Consider the following 26,211-nt stretch of genomic DNA (forward strand, 5'->3'; position numbering starts at 1 on the left):
AGTTGCGCTCGTCCTGTTGTCTCCTCTTCGTGTCGTCGTTCCGCGCAATCCTTGTGGCTCGTTAAATGTACTGTGTCCAGGAATAGTTCGATATAAAGGATAGTTTGATGTAAACGTGTTCGATGTGGTCCGGTTCGACTGCATCATTTTGCGAGCCTTATCTCGCACCAACTTCACAGCAGAGCTCTCGCACTACTAGAAGGGGTTCGTTGCTAGTCGCTGTGTTTGCCTAAGGGCGACCGGGTCATGTCAAACGCATCCAAAACTACGCAGAGGTTCACGTCTCAGTATGTTTTTCTCGTTGGTCCTTGGCACCAAACATGTCCGAGCGTACAGAGCAACTTCATCTGTTATTGAACTTTGTCAGAGGCTGGCACCTCGTTGTTCCAGTACTGTTCACAAAACCAAGTGAGCACCATATTGCTGACGTTCGAAAAGGTGCAGCCGTCGTTGTTTTGTTTTGTGCACGTGCGCCTCTGAAGAGTGGCGTCCTTGCTTTTCAAATTGGTAGAGCAAACTGCAGGGGGTTCCAAACTCGTCAGCGCTATCCTCCCTTCCTGCACTTGGGCAAGGATGGCTGGCTTATATTGTAGCGATAAAAACTTTGGGGCTGGTGGTGGCAGCTTATCAAGAGCAAACATTCCAATCACCACACACACAACGAACGCACTCGCGCTGTTCAGCGGTAGCCGGCTAGCATAGCCAAGCCAAAGCCATGCCATGAGTCGCCATGTGTTAACCCCTGGAGATGTCGCTGCAAGGCTGCCTCCTTGGCCGGCTGCTGCACAATCTGTTTTGAAAACAAGTATGGTGGCGGCCGTGGAAGCACACTGTGGCAGTTTACGCACTTTGAGTCGGAAAAAAAAATGCATTTAAGCACTTTTTGGATACCGTTAGCCTCAAGTGGGTAGATAGAATGCCAGCGGGACTTTCAGCGAGTTTCGTTGATGTAGACTTGCTTTTCAAAAATATTTAGTTGCTGCGAGGTATGAAATGCATGGAGTTCTGTGGATCTTCACGAGGGATTCGAAAATATTTCGTTGCTACAGGAATTTGGTACTTGTGGGATGTTGTTATTGCGGAATTTTTGTTGATGCAGCACATTGCCATATGCCAGGCAGTGTTTAGCAGAAAAGTTTGGCCATTCCCAACATCTGTCAATTATTCTGATGGCAATCTCATGGCCTCCCACGCAGCGCCTGCTGGGCTCGGTGGAGCGGCTGTCCCTGGCGGCCAACGAGGTGTCGGAGGTGGAGCAGCTGGAGTGCCTGTCGCACCTGTCGGAGCTGGACCTGTCGGACAACCGGCTGCGGCACCTGCTCGCCCTGCACACCCGCCTGGGCAACGTGCGCTGCCTGCGGCTGGCCGGCAACCGCATCCACTCCCTGGCCGGTGATGATGACCATCCCTTGTCTCAAAATGGTTACTTGACAAGCTTGAGAAGAAAGGAGGGCTTCTAGATGAGGCAGTGCATGAAGGAGGAGTACGATAGTGTACGTTTGTGCCATAAACCACGTATTGGTGTACATTCAGATTGTTCGTATAGGTGCATTTACAATTAGTGCGCGAAAAATGATCACGTGGGTTTGTTCTTAATTTGTGATTTGCGTCTTTGAAGGCTTGATGATTGACTGGATGCACTTGTAGCGAAGGTTTTGACGCAGTTGCGATGTCAGAAAAAGGATGGTAAAGTTTTTGTTCTGTGGGACATTATGTGTGTGTGCGGGAGAGAGGGGGAGGCTTAACTTTTTCGTTACCACACCTATTCAAATCGATCACCGGTGATCGATGATTTGCATGTTGTAGTCGTTTCTCGTGCACCTAATGCGGCCAGTGGTTAGTCTAGGCACTGCCACTTTAAATTTTCCCGCTCCGTTTCGGGCCCTTTTCTCTCTCTCTTCCCCCCCCCCCCCCCCCCCCCCCCCCCCCCCCAAAAAAAAACAACTCATCGCATCGCTTCGGTGACATTGAGGTTTTTTATGGCGTTTTTTGTGAGCTGAGGTGCGTGTGTTTTTGAGGAAAGGGGCGTGGCTGCTGCACTTGATGAACAAGCATGCCGCTTGTGGTTAGGCTGCATTACCATTATTATTATTATTTTTTTAATCAAATGGCTTCTGGCAAGTCAAGTACCAAATAATGTTGTCAGCTGTGTAATCCGGCAGTGCTGAGAGGTGATAATTACTTGAAAACAACACCAGCTGTTCAATAGCGATCTTTGGTTCAGAGAAAAGGTAGCTTTATTCTGCCAAAGATTATTTCTGCCTGTCCCGTGCACATCTAGCAAGTGTGCCTGGCATTTTCAGCCAGTTTGGGTTTCATTTTTGCGTTGCAAAATTCATATTTGGCGCTACTACGCAGTTACCAAACTACAAGCTGATTTGCCTTGGCACCTCTGTCGCCCGCTACTGTTCCTCGAAACAAGCATGCCACTTTACCCACGCCTTGCTTCTGCGATAACAGCTTCAGCTGAAAGTCGAAAGATAACACCAAGCCATCAGATATGAGTTCAGACGAGGAGAACACTTCCAATCGGCCTTGAACACCACCAGCTGTTCACTGCCCAGTTTCGGTTTCATACGAGGGTATTTCTGGAGGTCTAGTGTCGCTTCTTAGCAGAGCTGTTTATTCTGACAAAACCTCCAACAGGCTTGTAATTGTTTAATTTCATTTTTTTTTTATATTTTATTTGCTGTGAATGTTACTACCGATCTGTTATGTTTTCTTTTTTAATGCAATTAAAGTTACTGGTTAGCATTCAAACTCTATCATGTCACATTTTATTTTGTGAAATGCTTTTTAGAGGGTGACGGCAACTGGCGACATGATGTCAGCCCTTCTTGCCCTAAAACAGAGTTCTGTGTCACTCAGGGAATTTATCAAAAAGCCTCAGGGAAAACCTGGAAAACTCGGGGAATTTGAAAGTGTCAACTTGGTAGACACCCTGACTCTTGATAATTTTGGTTCCTAATTGTAGTTGGATGTTTCGGTGCAGCAATTTTACATTCAAATGAATAAAAGAAATCGCTTGATAATTCAAAGTTAAATCGGTTCATTGGAAGCTAATTCAAATAATAATCATCAGTGTAACTGATTTCTCGATAAAATTCGAAATTTTCACGCGCCGAAACAGTGCCGTACTCTGCACTATGTCGGCGCCACGACAACTGAGGCAGTACACAGTCGTGAGGTGGCAGGTCAGCTGAGACTTGTGCCAGCGTACGCGTCGCTCTCTTTTCAGGTCCCCAACCTTTGTTGCGCACAGCTCCATGTGGGGAGTCTGTGGGGCAGCCGCTCCAGGCTTTGAATTTAGCTGGAAGCCTTAAGGGGGGACGCGGCTTTCAACTTCAGAAAAATGACCAAAACATCGTTTTTTTTGAAATCCACATATTCGGCTTCTATGTTTCCTAATCTGTATGTCTGCGAAGTTTTTCCGCTGAAAAGCGTCGTAAAGTAGCATAAAAAAATAGTTTTGCCAGGCGCGGTGACCAGCTATCAGCGCAAAAGGGCGAAAAAAACGGCGATTTTCGGAGCGCTGCATCTCCGCAACGGTGCCATCGGGCGCGGCCATTTTGATATCATTAGATCGGCCGAGCGTTCATCTTTCCGGTTCCCCTCGTCTCTTTAATCTTCGTTCATTCACAAACGCACGAACGGCAGAAAAGAAATGCCGCACAAACGAAGCTAGAAATAGATGCCGAAGCGCTATTCGTCCTCCGGTCGGGCCGCGCCAAGACGGGCCTCCTGATTGGGTGTCGCGGCGCAATGCAAGATGGCGGCCGCCAGAACTGCGTAGCGTGCGGGTTGAGTTCATTTTCGGAGCTTCGCTCGGCCGAGTTTCTATTCAATCGGTGGTATTCAGCACGGACGTTATCGCGATAGGAATGCCTGAGATCACGAGCCAGATTACAGGAAGTTGTGTGGCTCGAAAGGTGGAGGTCATCGAACGCTTCGTGGGGCACGTGACCCTACCGTCGCCAGACCCCGGAGGGTGACGCGGTGTGCGCGCTTACAATAGCGGTTCGTGAAGTGAACTTTTAGTCGGATTTGCGATGTTTACACGCTTAGTTATTGCTGTGTTTTGATTGTGGGCTCGCTAGCCTTGGGAAAGAAACGGTCGACGCGTCAAACGCTGCGGCGCGCACGGCATAGCCGACGCGCATTGCTGCATCACATGTCTGCGCAACCGGTTACAATTGAACGCCAGCAGTTGTAATTAATGCCTGCGACGTTAGATTTAATCTTAAAAGCGACCTGACAAGCCATATCAGGGATAATCAAAGTACGACATGTCGCGGTAAGCGTGCGCTGCGATGCGCGCGAGCCATATCGCCTTTCTTGCGCAACGTTTCCCGTGCGCTTCTAATAATCATGCAAACAGGTTTGATTTAGGAATACAGTTAAACCTCGATGTAACAAAGTTGGTAAAATTCGTAATTTACTTCGTTACATTGAAATTTCACTACATTGAAATTCGCGGTTATAATGAAGTGTTCATCCCGTGAAGCGTTTCCTGAAAAAGAAAACGTGGCGCGCATACACGGCCGGCGCACTGTTTCTGTTTCTATCGGTGCTTAATCGTCTACGCGGGCATCAGCGTGATCCGCATGGAGCGTTTTCTTCCCGAAAAAACGCGCCCCGGAAGCCACAGGCGCGCTGACGCAGCCGCGGAGACCACCCGCGCGATGTGGGTAGCTCCAGCGACCGATTCTAACCGCTCGCTGAAACGCAACTCGAGGGGCAAACGAGAGGGGTATGCAAGAAAAAAAGCGGATAACATGGGCAAAATTTTCACTGTAAAACGTCATACGCGCCACCTACGAGAGCGCCCATCAAATATCCTTCGCGGCGGCCTTATCGTCTAGCCAGCCGGCATCCCCGAGCGCTTCGAAGCTCCCGCCATAGAGTGCACGCCTCCCCATTGGCGAAACTGGTCAGGCTCCTCCCACTGCTGCGCGCAGCGTGGCACAGCGCGAGTCACTTCCCGCCGCCGGCAAGCAATCGCGGACGCCGGTGTGAAAAAAAAAACGCGCGTGCAAGGCTCATAAAGATTCACAAATGCTTGCTGGGACGACGAAACCCAACAAGCATGAGCGAACTTGAACAAAGTGCAAAGCGGCGGCTTGCGGCAGCGGCGGCGGCAACGCCGGTGGCTTAGGCTTACCACCGCAGAGGATATTTGATGGGCGCTTTCGTAAGCGGCGCGTGTCACATTTTACAATGAAAATTTCGCCCACGTTATCCGCTTTTTTTCTCACACGCCCCTCTCATATGCCCCTCGAGTTGCGTTTCAGCGAGAGGTTAGAAGCGGTCGCTGGAGCTAACCGCATCGCGCAGGTGGTCTCCGCGGCTGCGTCAGTGCGCCTGTGGCTTGCGGGGCGCGTTTTGCGTTTTTGCAGGGAGAAAACGCTGCGTGCGGTTCACGCTGATGCCGATTAAGCCGTAGACGATTAAGCTCCGACAGAAACAGTGCGCCAGCCGTGTATGCACGCCACGCAGTTTGTAGGCAAGGGACGTAATCAGACTCCGTGGCTGGCTGCATCCGCGGCATTGGGCGACCCGTGTCGCCGTTCGCGTTTTATTGGGACCCCATTTTGGCGCTTGCGTCTCCCAAAATCTACTTCTACAACTTAAATATCGTGCTTCGTTCTCCATGAAACTTCGTTACTTTGAAATTCCGGCAAACGGGACTTCGTTACGCAGAGGGTGAAAATACATGGTGTGCATACACTTGAAGTTACAAAAAATTCCGTGGTTCGTTACATCGAGGGTTTCGTTACATTGAAGTTCGTTACATCGAGGTTTAACTGTATAGGAATAAAAATATGTTCTCTGCATTAAAAATTTACCTTACTGTCGCAGTATTTAACAGTGATTTTTGTAGGGAAATGATTGACACCAATACATATAATCATGGCTTAGAGCATACTGACTGTGCTGCGAGAAATATTGGATGCCGTCAAAATTAGTGAAAAAAAAAAACCCTTCCATCAAAGTTGGAGTTATGCACTGTATTATACCAAGCTTCAAAGTAGCTCATTTGCACCCTTATGGTATGCAAACTTTTGGCAATGAACACCTGCACGTATGAGTACTGAATTGCTGTGCCAGGCAAAGTAATAAAACATAGAAGCCAGAAATTTTCAAATTTAAGTAAAAAAATGCTTCACTTGTTGCCATGGGGATAACACTGCAAAGGGAAGTTGTCTAGTGCGATACAGCCAACCAGCTAACCTACTTTGCATTGAAAGCCATCTCCCCCTCCATTTGGTCTGCAAACTGGGCTATGTACTCTTCACAGAGGAGCTGAAAATAATGTTTTGTAGAAAGAAAAAGGCTGTAAAAGGCACTCCAAATTCAAGACAAGGCCTTCCAGAAACCCCATGTTCAAAAGGACATGAAAGGCTACAACCGTGACGACTTTTGATAAGTGAAACCTATGTTGCAACTTCGGAAGCCGTTTTCTCAAAACAGTTTTTTTTGCCACCTGTGTCGCTTGTTCCAGGGATTTCTTCGTGACCGCTGGGTCTATCTTGATTCCGTTTCTTGCATTACACAGGTCGTGACACTCTTGGTTTTCCAGATTTATTTTTTGTGATTTTTTAATTCAAATAGTTGTTCGCAGTCGACATGCCTGTTGCTCATTAACCTCTAAAAAAATGAAAACCAAAAAACATTGTGTTGTAAAAAAAAAATTCTAAAACTGTCACGACCTCGTCCGTTCATTTGGGAATGCAAAGCACTCCGAACAAGTTTTCTATCATGTTTTATAAGTCGCTCAAGCTCGGTACAAGCGGAACAGAAAGAAAATTTAATGAATGAAAAGTTATCAAAATATTACCTTGAAATTTTTATGGTGTTGTAACAGAAGCATTTCCAGTTGCTGTGCCAATTTTCATCAAAATCCACAAAGAAATAAAAAAGTTGATTTTGAAAGCCACGTCCCCCCTTAACTATCAAGGCAACTGGTATCGTATGGTCTAGTTGGTGACGGGGGTCGGGATTCTAAACAAAATCAAGAAGGGAGACATGTTGCGGACTAATGATGGTATGGTTATTGTGCTTATTGTTTAAGTGGAGACGGCTCTTAAAACAATTTCTTTTAATTTCATGTTTAAGCAAACTCTGTGGAACTTGTTAGTCTTGCTGCTTTTTTTTCCCACTGGTTTTGAATAGGCCATTACTTTTTCAGTTGGTCAATTAGTTACCAAGATAACTAGAGATAGTCATTTTTCTAGGAACAATAGACAAAACAGTGCTTGTCACAGAACTAACTGTAATCTTTATATTCTCCTATACTATGAACCCTGGTGAGTGCAATGAGAGAATCTGTTTTTTTGGGCATTGCTTGGAACTAATTTTACAGCTCGTTAAACTTTGGTGTTTGAAATGTGCATTCAGAATGGTTCCTTGCCAGCGGTGCCACCAAAGTTTAATGAGTTGTAAAATTAGTCCCAACCAGTGCATCAAAAAAACTGAATCTCTTATTGCAATCATTAGGGTTCATAGTATTGGAAAATCTAAAGATTACAGTTTTATGAGTAACACTGTTTTGTCTATTGTTCCTCCAAAAATGACTAATTACGTCTAACTATCTTGGTAACTAATTGATCAACTGAAAAATTAATGGCATATTTGAAAGCAGGGGGCGGGAAGCTGCAAGACTGGCAAGGTTCACAGAGTTTACTTAAAAATTAAAAGGAGCTCTTTTCAGAGCAGTGACCCCCCTGAATTAAAAGTTTGGTTCATTCGAATTTTTCTGCGGTCCCTGTGGACTTCATTTTAAAAGAACAGTGAAGTGTATCTAGTAGAGAAGATGGCTGCTGCTGTGAAGGGTAGATTTGATTTTGTGTGAGGATTGAACGTCACGTAGGCAGAGCAGGTGCACCCCAGCCTCGAGGAACTTTGATTCAGGGGAAGCTGGGGTGTGAAGTGTGGCCAGTCTGCCTTTCGGAGTAAATCATGCCGAAAGACGAAGTGAGAGCAAACAAAGAGACAGAAATACGGTGTAGCGATAAAGAAGTTAAGTATCTCAAGGGGTTTTCCTTTAAATGCCATAAGGAAGTTATTTGTAGGGGTGTGCGAATATCATTTTTTTAATTTCGAAGCGAATTCGAATAATAAAAACAAAGTTCGAATCGAATCGAATATTTTTCGAATATTTTTCGAATACGAATACTTGTTGTTTTTTGTAAACTTAATGTTTTCACCATCTCTTAGAGGCACAAAAACTGCAACTTTATTGCAGAACAAATCACACAAAGTAAAATTAGGAATTACACAATACCATTGCACTCAACAGGTTAAGGTCTGCACTCACTTAAATGTTAACATGGAGAAAGGTTAACTGCTCGACATGTTCGGGGAGCAGTGACAACCTCCTGCTCGTCACCACTTTACCAGATACCGAAAACAGCCGCTCACTTGAGACACTAGTAGCTGGCATGCCCGAGCCCGTGCACATTGCCGCGCGATGATACAGTAAAATCTTGATGATACTTATCTCGCGGGACTGCGAAAAATATTCCTATCATCCGAAATTCGTATGAACCAACACAGACCAAAAAATTTAGCGCTGAAAAAAAGTTTTCGTTTATTTCTTTTCCTACTTTCGCGTGAAGAAATTCGTGATTTTTTCTGCTTTTTTTTAACCCCCGTGTCACAAAGCAGTCCTTTCTGGAGCACGTAAAGCTTCGCGCACGTCACCTCACTCGCTGTGCCCAAGCTCGCTACACGCCGCAAAAGCCAAGCGTGAACCGCATGGTGCGTTTTTGCACGCGATTCGCTCGCCTCGGCTCTGCGAGCGCTGTATTTTCACGCCCACATCGACGATTTCGCGCCCGCGGTAGCGCCTACCTCGGTCAGAAAATGACGCACGACGCGCGCGGCAGAATGGAGGAGCCTGACTACTTGCGATGAGATCGAGGCAGCCGGCTTGGCTCCGCCGGAGATGGTTAGGCTTAGCACCCCGGCAAATATTTTATGGGTGCTTTCACTAGCGGCGCGGATGATGTTTTATAGTACCGTTTTCGCATGCATTATCATCTCCTTTACCGCACAAGCAACTTCGTGTCTCCCTTGAGCCGCATTTTAAAGAGCGGTTAGAAGCGGTCGCTCGAGCGCCCGCGCCACTTCGCGGCTGGAGCCGACGCCATGTTGACGCCGCCGGCCGCGCCGCGCGCAGCGTGGGGGTGGTTTCGCGGCGGTGTCAGCGCGTTGGGCTTGCGCAGAGCGTTTTCGCGAGCAGAAAACAACAGCCCGGCCGTTTCTGGAGAAAGAGTGACAAACAGGGGAGCGAGAGCCGTCACTTGCTCGTTCGGCAGTCGGGTGCCTCGCCGGCTCGTTCGTATCTTCCGCCGGGCCGCGCAGGTCCGTTCGTAACAGCCGAAATTTTTCCCATTGCAAACGATGCAATTTCGCCGGGACTTTTCGGAAATTCGTATCATCCCGAAATTCGCACCCCCAGAATCGTATCATCGAGAGTCCACTGTAAATAAACACCGATACACACACGCTCTGAATTTATTTATTTATTTTTTTTTTTTTTAGTTTTGGGTGGTTCGAATATTTCGAACAATAAAAGTGTCGTTCGAATCGAATCGAATACCAAAAAATTCGAATCGAATATTCGAAGTTTCGAATATTCGCACACCCCTAGTTATTTGTGTTGGCCACTTGATTGCACGGATTGTGGGTATGTGGTCGTTCTTGCGCACTGGGGCTATTTGATGTACAGTCTTGAACCTCTGGCGAATAGTCTGAGGATTCCCCGTGCCATGTCGTGGAAATATAGGCAAAAAACAATTGCCAGATTGCTTGTCGGGGAGTCCGTGGCGAGTCTGAGAGTGATGGTTGGAGTAACTTGGAGCAATTCATGCCAAAAGACGATGTCAAAGCAGAGAAAGAGGCGCAAACCCAATGTAGCAGCAAAGAAGTTGTTAATAGGTATCTCCAGGTTGTTGCCTTCAAAGCACGTAAGAAGTGTTAATTAAGTGCTCGGAGAGAAAAAAGAGAGAGGGCTTTTTTTTCATTCCCATAGATAGGTTATGGAAGGTAGACGTCTTGAACGGTCTTCTTCCCGCAGCTGTCAGCCAGGCTTCCTTGTATCCTAGCAGTGCCTTTGGCCATCCAGGTTGTTACAAGTTGTGGCTGCAGAGTGGAGCTGGGCAGAGTAGCCTCCCAATCTCCTATTGTCTTAAAGGAGCCATGAAGAGAAAATGAAAGTTGGTTTTATTCGAAAGATTTTGTGTTTTATAGTGCCCCCAGCGCTTGTCCGGATACAAACGGTGCTTTATTCACTGAGAAATTAAACAATTTAGGTTAAAATTTTGATTTTCCCGCTCAATCGTGCGTTTTCGTGGTCCCAAATGACATCACAGGAACCGACCGCTCTGCAGCCTAGAGTACCTTCATTCACGCATCCGCCGTACAGGGTAGAGACACGTATACGCTGGCGCCGCCATTTTCGGTTGCTCGCTCGCCGCCGAAGCAAGTCATTGTGTCAAAACCGCGCTAAAATTATCGCCGCAACGCGGTTTACTGAAGTAGTTTGAATCATATTGTCTGTTCCGCGTTGCTAGGTCTCGTGGGAAACGAAAAGAATAACGCGTTGAGCCCGTTGGCCCAATTGCGGCGGCACGGGACCGTTCAAAGGTTGTCTCCACCCTGTACACCGGTGTTGGTTTGTTCCCGCGTTTCTTTACATTCCGTAACCTAGATGGCGCCACCATACCGTGGCAAGCGTTTGATTTGTTTTTGCCCGCATTTAAACCTGGCTTGTTTTTGTTCTGGGAGAAAATATTCGTTCCCTGAAACAGTGCTCGCTCGACAAATGGGGTCATGTAGGACACCGTTGCTTGCGTCAATCGGCCAGTGTCGTCTGAGACAACCCCAAGCCCCGTAGTGCTGTGCAGCTAAACCAAGCATGCTGTGCGCAGTACGAACAGCAGAACGCATCAGTACTTCTATGTTTTTTACATGTGCTTTCGTAACTTCCACTGTTTGTCCCATCATTCTTATTACTTTGTAAAGAATGTGCCCTAAATTTAAGCGCAAATCGCTCGTTCGTCTAGTTTGTAAGCTCTACCTAATTTGCGTCTGCTTCTGCCAGCCTCCGCCAATCGCAGAGCTTAGCTCATGTGACATCATAGGTTCTGTTGCGGGAAATGAGCTGGTGGGTCGCATGACCATTCCCGTTTTTCGTAATTATGTAGCTTATTTGAGCGAAGTTTACGTTAAAAGTGGTGTCAGTATGATTCTAACGAGACAATCTTTTGAATGAACCAAACTTGCGTTTTCTCTTCATGGCTCCTTTAATATGGCTCTTACTGAGTGTATTTGAATGGATTTTTGTTTTTATCTTGGTTTACCCCTTCAACGTGTGGGTGGGTGTCGGTGGTTGGCAGTCGTTGCACGCTGTGGCCTGTGTGGCAGCTCTCCCCCTATGCTCGCACGGCGTTCGCAGGCCTGTCGCGGATGTACTCGCTGGTGGAGCTGGACGTGTCGCGCAACTCCATCGCCCTGGTGTCGGAGGTGGGCCACGTGGGTGCCCTGCCCTGCCTGGAGTCGCTCGACCTGCGGCAGAACCCCGTGGGGCAGCTCATCGACTACCGGCCCCACGCGCTGCTGCTCTTCGGCCAGCGGGCCTCCGAGGTCAGCCGCCCCCAAGGGTGGGACAGCAGAGGCGGGGTGCAGCACTGCAGTGGCAGATTGAGGGCTGCTTTATTAATTAGGGAGGCCGTGAATGCAAAATGCAACTTGGCAACTCACTCGGCTCCATTGCAGCCACAAAAGTCGTTCATTGGCTGAAAAATTGAAGCAAAGGGGGTTGGAAAACTTCAAAATTTGCACTGCAGTGATATATATTTATATCTGGACTGTTTGTTCGAAGTTTGTTATAAAGGCAAAGCAGCCTCGGTAATGAGCCAAGCTTGCACTTTGTATTCTTGGCAAGTGAGTGGTTCACACTGGTAAATTGCATTACCATATTAGTCTGCAATATGTGCACCATGCATAGTTTTTTTTTTTTTTTTTTTTCTCACCGACTTATGCACACCTTTTAACAATGAAAGTGCATTTGCAAGAGCCCTTTTCCTCTCACCATCCTCCTATATGACTTGCTGACGTGATCAACGATGACGCACTAGTAGCCCATGAGGATAAATTTAGCTGATTGTTTGCATTTCTAATCAGTACAACACGTACACAAAGAAAGCGAAAATACCGTGTTGACTGTGAAATGAGTGAATATCGAAGTTTTAACACAGGTCACGTGAACACCAAATGCAAACCAATGCGACATCACAGTGGTAGTTGGTGCAGCATCCACAAACAGCACGTAGCATTTTCTCTTCTTCCTTTTATTGCAAGTGAACGAACGCTATGGACTTTTGCTGAAGTTGTACAGTCGAACCCTGCTACAACGAACGCCGCTTCAACGAAATTTCCGCTTCAACGAAATATTTCCAATTCCCCGTCAGCTAGCCATAGAAGTCAATGCAACAAAGTCCTCGCCACAACGAACCATTTGTCAGGCTTGCTTTCACTTCAACGAAATTTTCGATGATTTGGGCTGGGTTTGAACAATTATTTTACAATAAAATAAGCATAGCGCCAGCTATCTGTAACTTTTTATACATTCTGGACGCTTAGTTTCACCGAAAAAGCGCATTGCGACCACACCGCCACCCAAAACAAAACAAAAAATAACTCATAGGCACACGCCATTGCTTGATGGTGATAACGATGTGGCTGGCCGTCTTTACACGAGGCACAGGCCCGCTTCGCCAAGGCGGAGCCGCAGAGCTACAGCCAATCCGTATCCAGTTGAAATTGCATGAATGTGCTCCGCTGCTGGCGCGGTGCCGTCATGTATGCGTTGTGAGCAGCTGTCCTTGCCGTTTTCCTTCTACCATTCTTCAAAGCCAAGAGCGAAAATCATGTTTGCGCATTTGGTCTTGAAGCCTAGTCATCCTATCTTAGTCGCGAGCGCGCGGTCATGTTAAATGCAAGCGCGCGCGTCTTGCCTGCCAAGGTCAGTAGCTGCCGTGCCCTGTCAGAGGATAAGATAACGGCACTGCTCCTGCCACAAGTGAGAGGGGGGGGGGCTTCCGACGGCCTAGCAGCTATCTGCAAGTAATCAGCTCGGTGGACACGCCTTGTTGTACAGCGATACGTTCCGTAACACGTTCTTTGGGTGCAGTGAAAAAAACAGATAACCATTGGTATGTTTGTTATCCGAATAAACATGAGTTATGGCGCGTCACTCCTTTTTCTAAACACTGTATTATGCTGCCAATGTTGCGGAAACGCACGGGGCTATTTTTCTGGCCTTTCCGTGGTGTGTTGGAGCAGATTTCGCCTCAACGAATTTTCGCTTCAACAAAATTTTTCGCACGTCCCGTCAATTTCGTTGTAGCGGGATTCGACTGTATCATGAACTCAGTTAACTCTTTCACGACGGCGCCATAGGCAATCGGAAGCCGGCGTCTGATGATTTTAAATCTCCCGCAAAATCTGAAACCCGCGCTCCACAGACAACTATCGCCATCTGGTGTGTTCATTGGCAACTTCTCTTTCAATTTCGGTTTCGTTTGTTTATGTGTCTCGTGTGGTGGCGGTGAGCAAGAGAAATTTGAACCGACGGTAGAGGGGAGGTGGAGGAAAAATGACGTTGGGTTCGCGCCGCGCTCCGCACAGTCGGACTGCTGTAGCAAGCACTTCGGCAGCTCCCGCTGTCGATTTTTCTGATTCCAGCAGCATTTAGGGGTCAAGCAATGATGTGGGATCTTCAGATTTCAGTTAGGACGACGAAGCTCCGGTTCAGGTGCCTCGCACTTCAACAAGCGCTGGCAGGTAATTTCGTTGTGACTCCGCGCTGTATTTATAAACAAAACGTGCTTCTTATCTGACGACTGTGGTTTTGATTTTGTGTTTAGGGTCTCGAGAACGTACGGCCGGGATATTTTGCCAAATGCACCGCACCGTATCGCGCTATCACCTTCAAGATAACCTGGCGCTCGTGTCAGATTAGCGCTGCAGGGTTCAGGTGCGACGCTTGTCGAGAGCGCTCGATTTTTTTTCTTGTTTTTTACCACCGAACTGATAAGGATTTTGTGCGAGGACACAAAAGAGTATACCGTAATTACCCCATTCTAACGCGCACCCGATTTTCCTGACAAAAAACCGAAAAAACTTGCACCTCCGATTGTAACGCGCACGGAACTGTGTGAGCAAGAAAAACGAATGCGAGAGAAACAGGTGATTTATTTCCCGAAGTAATCTCGCTCATCTCACTCCTCGTCGCTCTCCGCTGACCACAAAATCTCGTCCTCAGTGCCGTCAAGCACGTTCGCGATGCCACACTTCTGAACAAACGTTCAACCATTGTCGATGTCATCGTGGCCCACGCCTCACACGCCCATCCCGCGAGCTTCTCCAGAGGCGCACGCTTCAGCCGACCGCTCGTTTTGAGTGCGTGAGAGCCGCTACTGCCATTGCTGTTATCAAGCGAGCAAGTGGAACGATTTGACAAATAGTGTGAACGCCGATAGAAAAGCCTAGGCGCCTATGCTTCCTGCGTCCGAAAAATCGTTGCTAAAAGCTTTAACGCCATCTTGACATGGCGATGGGTGGGATGAAATTTCCGCTGTTTCAGTTTCGTATCCTATTCAAACGCGCATGCGATTTTTCAACCTATTATTCCGGAAAAAAAGTACGCATTAGAATCGGGTAAGTACGGTACTTGGGTGCACATTTTACAGACTCACCCACCCTTGAGTGCCCTCGCGGCGTGGCACAGCCGTCAGTTGCGCTAGGTTGACGGGCCCTCAAAAATCCAAAACTTGGTGTACACTGTTGATTTATATATTGAAACATAGCCAAGGAACGTAGGAACAATTTGTCTATCTTAAAATACCTGAAATAATTTTTAGTCTCGGTAAAAGTGCTGATTTGTGTTTTTCGTATACTTTTCTTGGGGGCTTTTTTCTGATTACTTGACGAATAAACTGTAAGTAATTGTACCTTTAACAAAACTGCTGCTTTGTGTTTGGAAGAGCAATCTATAAGCTACAATTTCATGCATAGCAAGGCTACGTGTGTCCAGTAGCTCAAGAGAAAAAAAAAAACGTTTTGTGGAAGCACTTAAAATCGGCCGTTTTTCCACCGTAACGAAAGAGTTAAGGGGGGACACTGATCTTGAGGACCGAAAATTTACCAAAAAATCAATTTTTTGTATTAATTTTATTTGCAGTCTACAGGTCCCAAAGAGTGTACCTGCGAAATATCATAGCTGTATCATAAGTATTCACAAAGCTGTCTCCCTTTGAAGTCGCCTACATGACCATTTTTGCCTATGCTTCCAAACTTCGTGCCTTGTTTTCTCAGAACCAATTTTTTTCCCACATAGTCAGCTTTCGGGTACAATATATTGCGATGTACTGATTTGATTTACACCATTTTTGCTGAATTCAAAAGCTTATGAACTGAACAGTGCAATAAGACCACAAAAGTACAGAATTTCGTTTTGCTGGCACAACATTGTATGCAGTTAGTTTTACAAAAACATTGTAAATTGATGACCTGACGTTTACGAATTTTACAGTGTTTGCAGAAACCATGCTAAAATTACTGCAGTGGTATAGTTGCACTCCCTGGTCCTTCTAGAGCACAAAGGGATAAAAGCTATTAGAGTTATTTCATAGGTACATAATGAAAAAATTTCCCAAAACGGAGTGACATAACGTGTTGCACAACTGTAAACTTACACCCCATAGACAAAAACTGAGTGCATATTTGTGCTCGGGATATTGAAATACACTCAATGTGTAAATCTCAAGCACATAGGTTAAAAAATAACAAAAATGTCTTCAAGACCAGTGTCCCCCCTTAAACTACACAATTGAGTAACAGGTAGCATTTCAACACTCCCTTCAGTGTTTTTTTAAGATTGGATGCCCTCGGCAGTAGTCCGTGAGCAATGCGTCTTGCCACAGCACTAAATTTGTGTGGTTGTTTCAAGGAAGGCGGTGTTGGTTGGGGATAGCCCAGTGGGCGCGTGTTACAATGGGTCAACATTGGGTGGGCTTTTTATTGGGTTTGTTAGGCCACGAGAATACTAAACAGTGGAATCCGCGAGCTTTATTTAGCTGGCTGCAAGAACTTCCTCTGTTAGCCAACTGGCATCCCTGCATGGTGTGCGTGTACTGTACTCACATAGGAAAAAGTTGGAGCTACTTTACAGCAGGACATCATGAAGATGAGGTGGCACTAGCGTTGGTAACAGCGGCAGTAAATCACAGCGGTTACATGCTTTAAATAGAAGTTCTCTTCTACAATCACCCCTGCCCCCAGCCTTCGCTTTTTGGTTGAAATGCCCCATGTTTCGGCCTTGAAAGTTATGGCTGCCTTATTTATAAGGTGAATACAGCCCAAAAAAAAAAGGCATTTTAGGAGGAGTGAGTAAGCAAGGTAAAAGAAAAAGAAAAGAAGCTCAAGTCCAGCGTCTCTTTATTGAGGCCACTCATTTTTAGCGAATGCTGAATAAGGCTGACCAGTATTAGTTGTTCTTAGTGAGGTGCCTCACCCCTGTATTCAGAAAGCATACTTAACTTATGCCATAAGGAAGCCTTTCGGAAAAGGACCAGAATGAGAAAAGGTTGCCTTGCGCTTCACAAACCTTCCTTAAGGCGCACTTATCAAAGGCGGCCTTTTCCAGGCACACGATGCTTCTGCGACCAATCCGCACACGGCGTGGGGGCGGCCAATAGGGAAGAATGCTTCCATGGTGCCAGCTTCGAAGTGCTTAGATCAGCCAGCTCCATCTGTAGCCGGTACCTGTAGGGAACTTTGGGCTTAACATTGTGGCAGAATACTGGTCGCCGCTTGCGCTACTACTGCGCACGATTATCTATTGCGTGAAGTTTCACCACAGTATCATTCCCTTTCTCGCATGCGTAACTTGGTTTGCCCGATTGGTTCCATTTGGGGGAGCGGCGACAAACTGTAGCTGCGCCTGCCGGCGTAGTTCTACGCACGGAGGCAGTGCCATGGGTGCCGTTGAGCGAGTGTCGGCGTGAGGGAGGCAGGCATGTGCGCGGATCGTTTTTGCCCGCAGAAAGCGCTTTATTGTTCACAGCGTTGTCAACTTCTCGTGAACTATGTGCGAAATTGAACAGCTTAGCCAAGCTATCGTAGTAGACTGCAATGTTGGTCAAAAAAAGGCGCACTTAAAGGCCAACTGCACTCAAATTTTCGACAACGAAAAAATAATGTCATCTAATAGTACACGTAAAAGGGATGAGAAATGCAAAATTAAACGTTTCAAACATGAACGCAAGGGACGCAAACGGCTCCCGACATTGGCGTTTTCAAAACGAAACTGAATCATAAAGGCGGCCATTACCGGCGGCCGGACGTGACGTACGTGATGGAACGGAAGCGGCCGCGCTAGAACCGCCGGCTGCTCAGAGCCGCCTTCAAATGCGTGTGGGGTCGTCGTGTTTCGCACTGTCATTTCCACAGAATGACTCCCACTAACGTTTTCCCAGGATAATGGAGTTCGCGTTGCTATCAATCGAAATGAAGTAGACCGTACGACAGTTTTTTTTTTTTTTTTTTTTTTCATCAGAATAACTGCCGCTGAGCAATCCTTGGCATTGCGAGTAAAAAAGAGGGCCCTGATTTACAAAGCTAGTTGCTCGTACGATATTGAAAAGCCGCTTTGGTTAACCGGCGCCTCACATCGCTCTATTTGAAGGAAATAAACCGCACGCGGGCGGAGATCATTCACTATTTTTACTATACGTTATGTGCAAAGAGCTTTGTGAATGTCAGCCCAGTATTTTTCGTCTTGCTGCCCATCAAGAATGGAATTATTAAAGGGATCTAAAATGATAAGCTAGCTTCCACAGCTAAACGATGAGATGCACTAAAACACAAAGAAGGTTGCCTATCTACCGCTGTTTTCTACTTTCACCAGACACATGGGCTGTTGAAAACATTTTACTTTCAAGTAAACTAAATCTAGCGCTCTACAAAAGTAAATATTTCATTTGGGAATTGAAAAAAAAAAAATCAAGTTTATTATTTATGAGAGGAACAGTTTTCTTAGCTTCCGCACTTCGCGAAGACGGTGACCGATATTTTTACGGATGTATTCGTTACAACGAGCAAGGCTGATTTTGGTTCCCTTAGCGAGTGAGTCAAAAGTCGCGCAAATGTTTATACCGGCGTGTACAACTCTAGTTAGGTCGTAAAACTTTGGATAGGTCTAAGGGATGGAGGTGACGTTGGTCTAGCCTAAATATTGCAAATATTGGACGCGGAAGTGCAAGTGGTCAAGAATTTATAAAAGATCCTCTTTTTCTGTGATAGATGCAATAGGAATGACAAATGTAAGGCAAGTGTGCGTGTCGCTTTAGTTCTTTTAGTAGAAAAATTATTTCCAAGTAAATGGAGTTTTGCTAGCTCCAGAACGTTCGCAAGCGCGCGTATAGTTTGTAGGCTTCTAATCTCTTTTATTGCACTGAAAAAAGGCTGATATTGCTACCCATGCGGTTGGTTTGAAACATTTGATTGCGACGGCGGTACAGCACGGTGGTGTAGCAGAGAATTCCCGGGCGAACGACCCCTTTCCCCGGCGGAGCGCCGTGGAAGTCGCAGGAGAAGCGCGAGCTCCACGGAACAGGTTCCCCAACCTCCATCATAGGCCGCACGGAACTTGTTTCGGCGACTTTCCGCCAGGTGCAAACGTCGTCTGCACGGAGCTACTTAAAACCATGGTACCTAGTGTGCTGTGCGCTTACGAAGCTTAGGATTTCGCCAGGGTGATTTCAAGAGCTTTAACTGCTTATTTGGATCAAATTTGGACAAAGAAAAATTTGAGTGCAGTTGACCCTTAACTCTTTCGGGACCGCTCCATAGGCCATCGATCACATATGATCGATGGTTTCACGAGCCTGCAGAATACAAATTTTCGCTCAATGGAACACCTAGCGACATCTAGGAGATAGTTTGAAAACTATAGTTTTCTCTTTTGTGAAGTTTCTTTTTTTATCGCCAGGCGGCAACGCATCAGATATTTTATTCTGACGGGCAGTGGTTTCGAATGTAAACAAACATGGCGTCATACTCGCGCGAGCGCGATAAGAAATCCCCCTCATCTCGTCTCGCATATCTTCGCCTTCTACGGTGGATTTTAACGATGAGAGTGGCAGTGAAGAGTCGGAATGCGGCTTTAGAGATCGGATTTCAGCTCGAGTGAGGATGCAGGTGTCGATCAGCCTGGAACATCAAATCGCGCTCAAAGGTGGGTGTTGGTTTCGGTTTCAATTGTCTCTGGAGTAGGTACGTGCACTTGAAATATGTTCTGGCTGGTTTATATTTGTTTGCTAGGGTGTTAACTACCTATGGTGGTGATCTCCTGCCACCATCTCAGAAAGGGATCAAGTTTTCGCCGAGACGAAAGCCCAACGTGTACCTGGGCGACGACGTAGCCATGGCCCTAGTGCCAAAGAGATCACGCACAAAACAAAAAACCAGTTACACTTAGCCGCATCAAACTTTCGCGATGAAGAAACAAAGCATTGTGTTAGATTTTGTATATCCTGAAATAATTTTACTATTTTTTAATATTTTTATATTTACGCTTTTTTCTATCTTTTTCTGGAGTTTTTTTACAAAGTTCTTACTTTAAGATTTTTTCATTGTTCTATCGTCAATTATATGTCAAAGAACATATAATTAGCTGCATTTTGGTATATGCTAAGGTAGGATGGGGCCTTTGCTTTATGTTATAAAAAATTTGTAGCGAGACCTCACTTTTTCATCACTTTTTCGGGCGGTCCCGAAAGAGTTAAGGTAGGTCCGTAGCTACCTCAAGTAGTGCTTACTTTTCGGTCCGGTAAGTTCACGAAAAGGCGCCCTGTGAGCATAAGTTTAGTTCTTGAAACATGTTAAGGTGCCAAAAGGTGTCCAAAGGTAAAAGTTCCTACTTACCTTAAGTATAAGGTAGGTTTGTGAATATGGGGGTTAGTCACCCATGAATCAAAGTGAGGGGCACATTCCCAGATGCTCAGTCCCTGAGCCAAGACTCAGAGACGTGGCTGTTATGGTGGTGTCGCAGTGAACACCGTACTGTGCCGTCGTGTGCAGGTGGTGCTGGATGGCCAGAAGGCGACGCAGAAGGAACTGGACACGGTCAACGTCCTGCGAGCCCTGAGGGTGGCCAAGGAAGGCAGCAGCCAGCCCACCTGGGTGAGCCTCTCTCGCGCCCACTCTTGGAGCTGCCAACAACTCCAGCTGCTGCCTGGCTGCTGCTGACAGCTGCTCACTTGCCCCCTCCCCCCCACTTCCAATTCCACCTTTAAAGGGGGCCACGAAGACAAGATACTGTATTTTCACACATATAACCTGCACCAAAAATGCGAAAATTTCACTGGCAAAGAAGGGGTGTGGATAATACCGTATTTACACGATTGTAGGTCGACCTTTTTTTTTTCAAATTTGACAATTCAATCTTGGGGGGTCGACTTAGAATAGAAATTGAACCGTCTACCGCTAGTAACGGCAAGAGAAATGAGAAATCGGGGGTGCTACGAGGTGGGGACAGCTTTGCACCCTCATTCCCATGGTCATGGTCTAAAGTGTGAACCGCATGGGGCGCTTTCTGCTTGCGAAAATGCGGCGCGCTGATGCTGCCGCGAATACCACCCGCATGCCGTGCGCTACGCAAGCGGCGGCGGCAACATGGCAGCGTCACCAGCCACGAAGAGGTGCGCATAGCTCCAGCGACCGCTTCTAACCACTCTTTAAGATATCACTGAAGGCACAAACGAAGGCGTTTGTGCAGGAAAGGAGCTGATGATGTGGTTGGAAAACGACACTATAAAGCATCATCCGCGCCACTAGGGAAAGCGCCAATCAAATATCCGTCACCGTGGTAAGCCTAAACATCTCCGGCGGCGCCAGCCAGCTGTCCCAAGCGCTTTCAAACTGAAGAGCGATGAAGAGCGCACCTCCCCATTGGGGCAAGACGTCAGGCTCCTCACACTGCTGCGCTCGTCATGCGTCATACCGAGGTAGAACTTAGAAGCTGCCGCGCGCGCGGAATCGTCGATGCGGGTGTGAAAAAGTTGCCCGCGCAACGCCGACGCACACGAATCGCGTGCGAAAACGCATCAAGAAGCGTTTTATTTGTCTCTAATAAACAAAATGAGTATTAGCAAATCCCTTGATTCAGTGCACGGCGCTAATGTAGCCCAAATCATATCACATTGTTCAGTACACTTCCAAACGCGATGGTGGGAGGTTAGTTTCTCAAATGTAAATTAAGCGCGGCCGCTTCCGTTAGCCGTCATGTTGTTTGTTTTGGTATCGCGCGGCAGTGTCTGCTGCCGATTGCTTCGATGGTTGTCATCTCGCAGCGAATGTGTTCTTCCCACTCAACCCACAGCGCATGGTTATTCCGGGTGCTTATACAAAAGCTTTTCGGTTTTAACATCTACTGTGTGCACCACAAGCGCGTGGCTCTTGTGGAAGCATCGATCATTGATGGTAGAGCCGCCGAGTGGGTTGACGGAAGAGCTTCTCTTTGTGATACAATTTTCTAAGCAACGCTCGATTTTTTTTTTTGAGAGAGAGAAAGAGAGATGCAACTTTTAAGGGTCGACCTACATTCGAGTCGACTTACAATCATGTAAATACGGTACATGGGGTTTTTGCTTTAGTGCAGCTTCACGGCAATGTGCATTGTGCTGTGAAGCTGCGACGCAGTAACACTGACTAAGCCATCCATGGTAGCGATTGTGCAAAACATACAAGGACAATGAAAAAAAAAATAGGACGTGCACACTCTAAGAACTGAATTTTATTAGTCAGTTGTGACTTTCGCGCTGCAGTCAGTGTGTTCTACTTGCTGAACAGTGTACGCTTTTTCTGTCTACATAGTATGTGATGTGTTGCTTGAGCAGTAGCTTGGGTGCAGCCTTTCCTGTATCAAATGTGTGGGCAATACGCGAGGAAGTTGTTTTCTTTTCAGGCTGGCTGAAAGGGGGGGTAGGGATGGGTTATATGCGCAAAAATATGGTACAACTTTGTTTCATTTGAAAGGACTAGCCTTTTGTAGCTCACTCAGTGTCGTTCCAGCATTTTTTTTTAACCGAAAGAATGCAAGAAATGTTGAAGTATCAAATTTTATGCCATCGGGATGTAGTGTGGGGCAGCACTAAAAACATTTTACCAGTGTGTTAACTGCAGCCTAGCACTCAAGCGACACCATCGAAGAGAACCAGAGGCCCCACTGCAATCGCCCACCCAGTCAGGCTTTTTGGTGGTGGTTTTGCTCAGCGGGTGCCAATCTGTGGCATCATAGAGCAATTGCTGCAAAGTTGCCACTGCATCACCTGTTTTCTTTAATAGCTCAATTAAAGTTGCCTGTTTAAAGGGAAGGTGAAGCGGTTTTAGAATTAAAAGAAAACTTGACTAGCAGCAAGTACACATTGAATAGTTCATGTGTACGAAATATTTTCGCAATACATGCAATAGAAGCGGCGCAATGAGCAAACAAAAGTGTCCCGATGCCCCGCCCCCATCTCGCCGCGCGATGCCGGAAGACCGAAGAGCGCGGGCGAAAACCGGCTGAAAAACGTCATACCTGGACTTCCGGCCGGATCGGCCGCCTCGGCCATGCTCTTTTCGCCGTGTTTCCTTGTGAATGATACTTGTTGTTGTTGTGGTTGATAGCACTCATTTGTACAATTTTCGTGTTCAAAAAGTATGCACGATCGCCAAATGAGGCATACGTTATCATGCCGTATTCTTAAGCAGAATAATGCCACGCCGCGATGCTTGATAACATACGGAAGCGACAGCCGAGGTGGCTGTGCTTGATGACAGAGAATATACTACACTACGTTAAATACTTTGTAAACCGCTCCAATGCGGTTTTTTTTTTTTTTTTTTTGATGCGACGGACGTGAATGTTCACATTAGATTCTAGATTTAGGAAGGATGGGGAATACTGCTGTACTTTGGCCGGGGATGTTTCATTCCATTCCAGAAACCAAGTCACATTTGTTCAGGAAATACTTGTTTCGTTAAGCGCGTCGGTTTTCTTTCCCTATGGGCTCAGGACAGTGTTCAAAAAAACAATTTTTGCGAAACTAAAACAAGGGGCCAATCCTAATAGAAGTTCTCTCCCGGCTAAGAGGAAACAGTATTCCTACAAAGTAAAAGAACCAAGACAACCAGATTACTTATTTTGCAAGTATACATGTCACGATAAGGTGATGTTTGTCTGGAATTTAAAAAAAAAACACCACTCCGAACCACCACCGTGCCATAATTTGTGTTGACTGCAGGGGCCTAATTTTTTGCCCAAGATTCCGTGTGGCTGCATATTATAACCTGGAAAGCACTTGTTGTCACTGAACCTCAAGTGTGCTCTAGTGATAGTCGGTGATATATATATATAATGATGATACTAAAAAAATTAGGAGCGAAGAGTAAATATACGACCTTTGTCCGACTAGCGCGGTACATGCTTAAATCTAGAAATGCTGAAACAGGCCAACGATTCATTATCACAAACGTTTGGTGATTGTTACCTAAAGTAACGTAACTACAACGTAACCGCCTTGTCCGACTGGTCTGTTAATTATAACGAGGTGGCCGTAATATTGCAGCAGAATGCGCAACGCACAAGCGAAAATCAAGCCCTACTACAGCCTATAATGCTGAGCAGGCACTAGTATGCTGCAGTGTTTTCAGAATAAATGCATGTGAAGAGTAAGACGCCACTCATCGAAGTGCAGCTAGCAATCGCGGAGGCGGCGTAGCGCCGCTGCCGAAATGGCGCGCGCGTGTGGGTCTGTGTACGGGGATGAGTAACGGGGCTGGGGTGGGCGACAACGAACAAAGGAAATGCGGAAGCAGAGTCTGCTTGTTGGTTTATGCGTGTACCGGCAAGATGTGTCTCGCATATACGTTTACAGCGCATGAACGCTATTTTTTCGCGCAGTGCACGTACGTGCTTTTCGCTGGTAGATTGTTTATAAAACGCCCATTAATCTTCGGCATAAATGGTTTTGTGTATAATAAGAAACAGTTAAGGCGGTACCTAATATTAACATAAGGTATAAAATACCCCTATGCTGGTTGCCTAATTCAAAAATATTTTGATGGAACCCACTAGTCGACGTCACAGTCACTGCTTTGGGGTTTTCTGTCGTGTAAAGCAAATTTAAGCTCCAAGATAATTGAACCAACAGCACGGGAAATTATAAAACAAACTACCAGTCATGTGCGAATATTAGACTGCAAGCTAAATTGCCGCAAAGGCAACCGTGCGATCGTTCCCAATGCTTCCGACAACCCGCGCGGCCGAAGGGAGTCCTCCTTTGACGTCATGACGGGCGCAACCAATCAGGGGCGTCAAAAGACGAAAAGCGCGCGTCCTTCAAACGGGGCCGCGCTTTTTGCAAGATAAATGACACTTGGACTAATGTACGATAAATTTGAATGTGATATTCGGAATCAGCGCGCAAGAAACTATATAACTGTTAATCTAACTCAAATTTTTCGGAAAGCGCTTCAGCTTCCCTCTAAAGTTCACGACAAAACTGGCAGCTTTGTTATCGGGACAGGGCACTTTTTTTTAATGAATTTTGTGTTCAAGGGACACTGAAGTGAACTTGTGAAGCTCGTGTTTTTGCTTGCACTGCGTAGACTGGCTCAAATAAGCGCACGTGTCATATAAGGTGGTATTTATTTCATAAAGTCCGAAAGAAGAAAAGCTACCATGCGCGGTCTGCGGCGGCTGCAGCAACTAAAGCAGTGATGTCCATGTGAGATGTTACGTTATTGGATGATGTCCAAGATTAGCATTCAAACCAGTTTTGGTTTCGGCTGTGCGAAACAACATGCTTGGCATCTGACGTTATCGTTGGCTGGGCATTCTCGTAACTCCCAACTCTTCTGAATTTTCTGTAAAATGTATGGTTTATACCCGTCCCACGATTTTACGAATCTTGCCTGAAGTTTTACGGGAAATATTTGATTTTTGGGAAAATTGGGAACATTATTAGAATGACACGGCGGTACCTTGCGGTGCCACGAGAGGGCATTACGTACTCTTGTTGTGGTCATCAGCAGAGGCTGCGACCTCTGTCGTCTTCTCTGGGTGGGCTACGCATCCATGTCTGGAACTGGCTACCACCTTGGCGAGCCTGTTTCTGCCACGTTCGAGGGCCGGCAGGGACTGCCGTGTTTGTGTCGCTGTTTGTATGCCTGCCATGTCAGTCATCAGTTGCACTGCGACAGTTACTTCGCAGTGCAGTGGTGGGCTCAAAGGTGCGACAGCACTACCAAGTGCTTTTTGTAGTCGTACATGCCGGAATTCCCACGTTTTGTGCCGTCGAAGAAAGGAGAGGCTAAGATTGCATGGCGGCAAGTCTGACATCAAGGTCCTGGTGCTTCAAAAGAGCACCAGGGATGCGTGCAAGCCACAGACAAGCAGCCAAACCTGACAGCTGTTTGTGCGCAGTGATAGCAACTGCAGTTTCGTTTGTGCAGAATGCCTCTTTGCGGCGTTTTTAGTTGAGTATGAGCAATCATGCTCCATGGAGTTGTTGCTCACTGCTCTTCGAGCCTGGCTGTTTTCACCTGTGGTTGTGAGGACGCTTGTCACAGAACGTTGATCCTTGTAAACTTTGAAATAATCGCACTGTGCTGCACCCCCCCCCACCCCGGTCCGCGGGTTTTACGAATTTCCAAGTCGCCAAGTTGGGAGGCACGCATTCTCGATGTCTCAGGAATAGGCATACCGCGCTTCTGCCGTGTTGTCGGCTGTAAAATGCGTCAGATGAGCCTACCAGCACGGCTTGGAATCGTAACAATGTGGATGAACACCCTCCGTGTCACCGCAGATGCTCAAATGTGGTGCAGTTTTTTTCCCCCACCTTTGGAACTTGCCTGGCTCGTGCCTGTATCATGAGAGGGGTGTTCGCACCAGGCTAAGGGTCGGCTGATTCAAGAATGGGCCTGCAAGCAGTCGGTGCTTGCTTATGGCAGCAGCATGCCAACGAGAACTGGCTAGCGCGTCAGTGTGTCAGTCTGCACCTGTTCTTTGGACTCACTTGTGCAGCAATGAACGTTACAGCGCAAAAATGGTGAATACAGTATAGAAAACATTGCCCAAAAAGAAATCAATCAACT

General features: G+C 46.6%; 1 protein-coding gene across 4 annotated transcripts in view; it reads left to right on the forward strand.

The window, feature by feature from the left end:
- Nucleotides 1–26,211, forward strand: part of LOC144158189 (nischarin-like) — a 73,233-nt gene that overhangs the window by 30,765 nt on the left and 16,257 nt on the right. For all 4 annotated transcript variants that reach the window (XM_077688879.1, XM_077688882.1, XM_077688881.1 and 1 more), the window contains 3 exons: nucleotides 1,197–1,392; nucleotides 11,462–11,649; nucleotides 20,152–20,253. In XM_077688879.1, coding sequence (XP_077545005.1) covers nucleotides 1,197–1,392; nucleotides 11,462–11,649; nucleotides 20,152–20,253 — 486 coding nt within the window. The remainder of the gene's footprint in view (nucleotides 1–1,196; nucleotides 1,393–11,461; nucleotides 11,650–20,151; nucleotides 20,254–26,211) is intronic.

The sequence above is a fragment of the Haemaphysalis longicornis genome, unplaced genomic scaffold (genome assembly GCF_048455015.1).
Source record: "Haemaphysalis longicornis isolate Haplotype H1 unplaced genomic scaffold, Haemaphysalis longicornis Haplotype H1 scaffold_10, whole genome shotgun sequence".
Lineage (NCBI taxonomy): Eukaryota > Metazoa > Arthropoda > Arachnida > Ixodida > Ixodidae > Haemaphysalis > Haemaphysalis longicornis.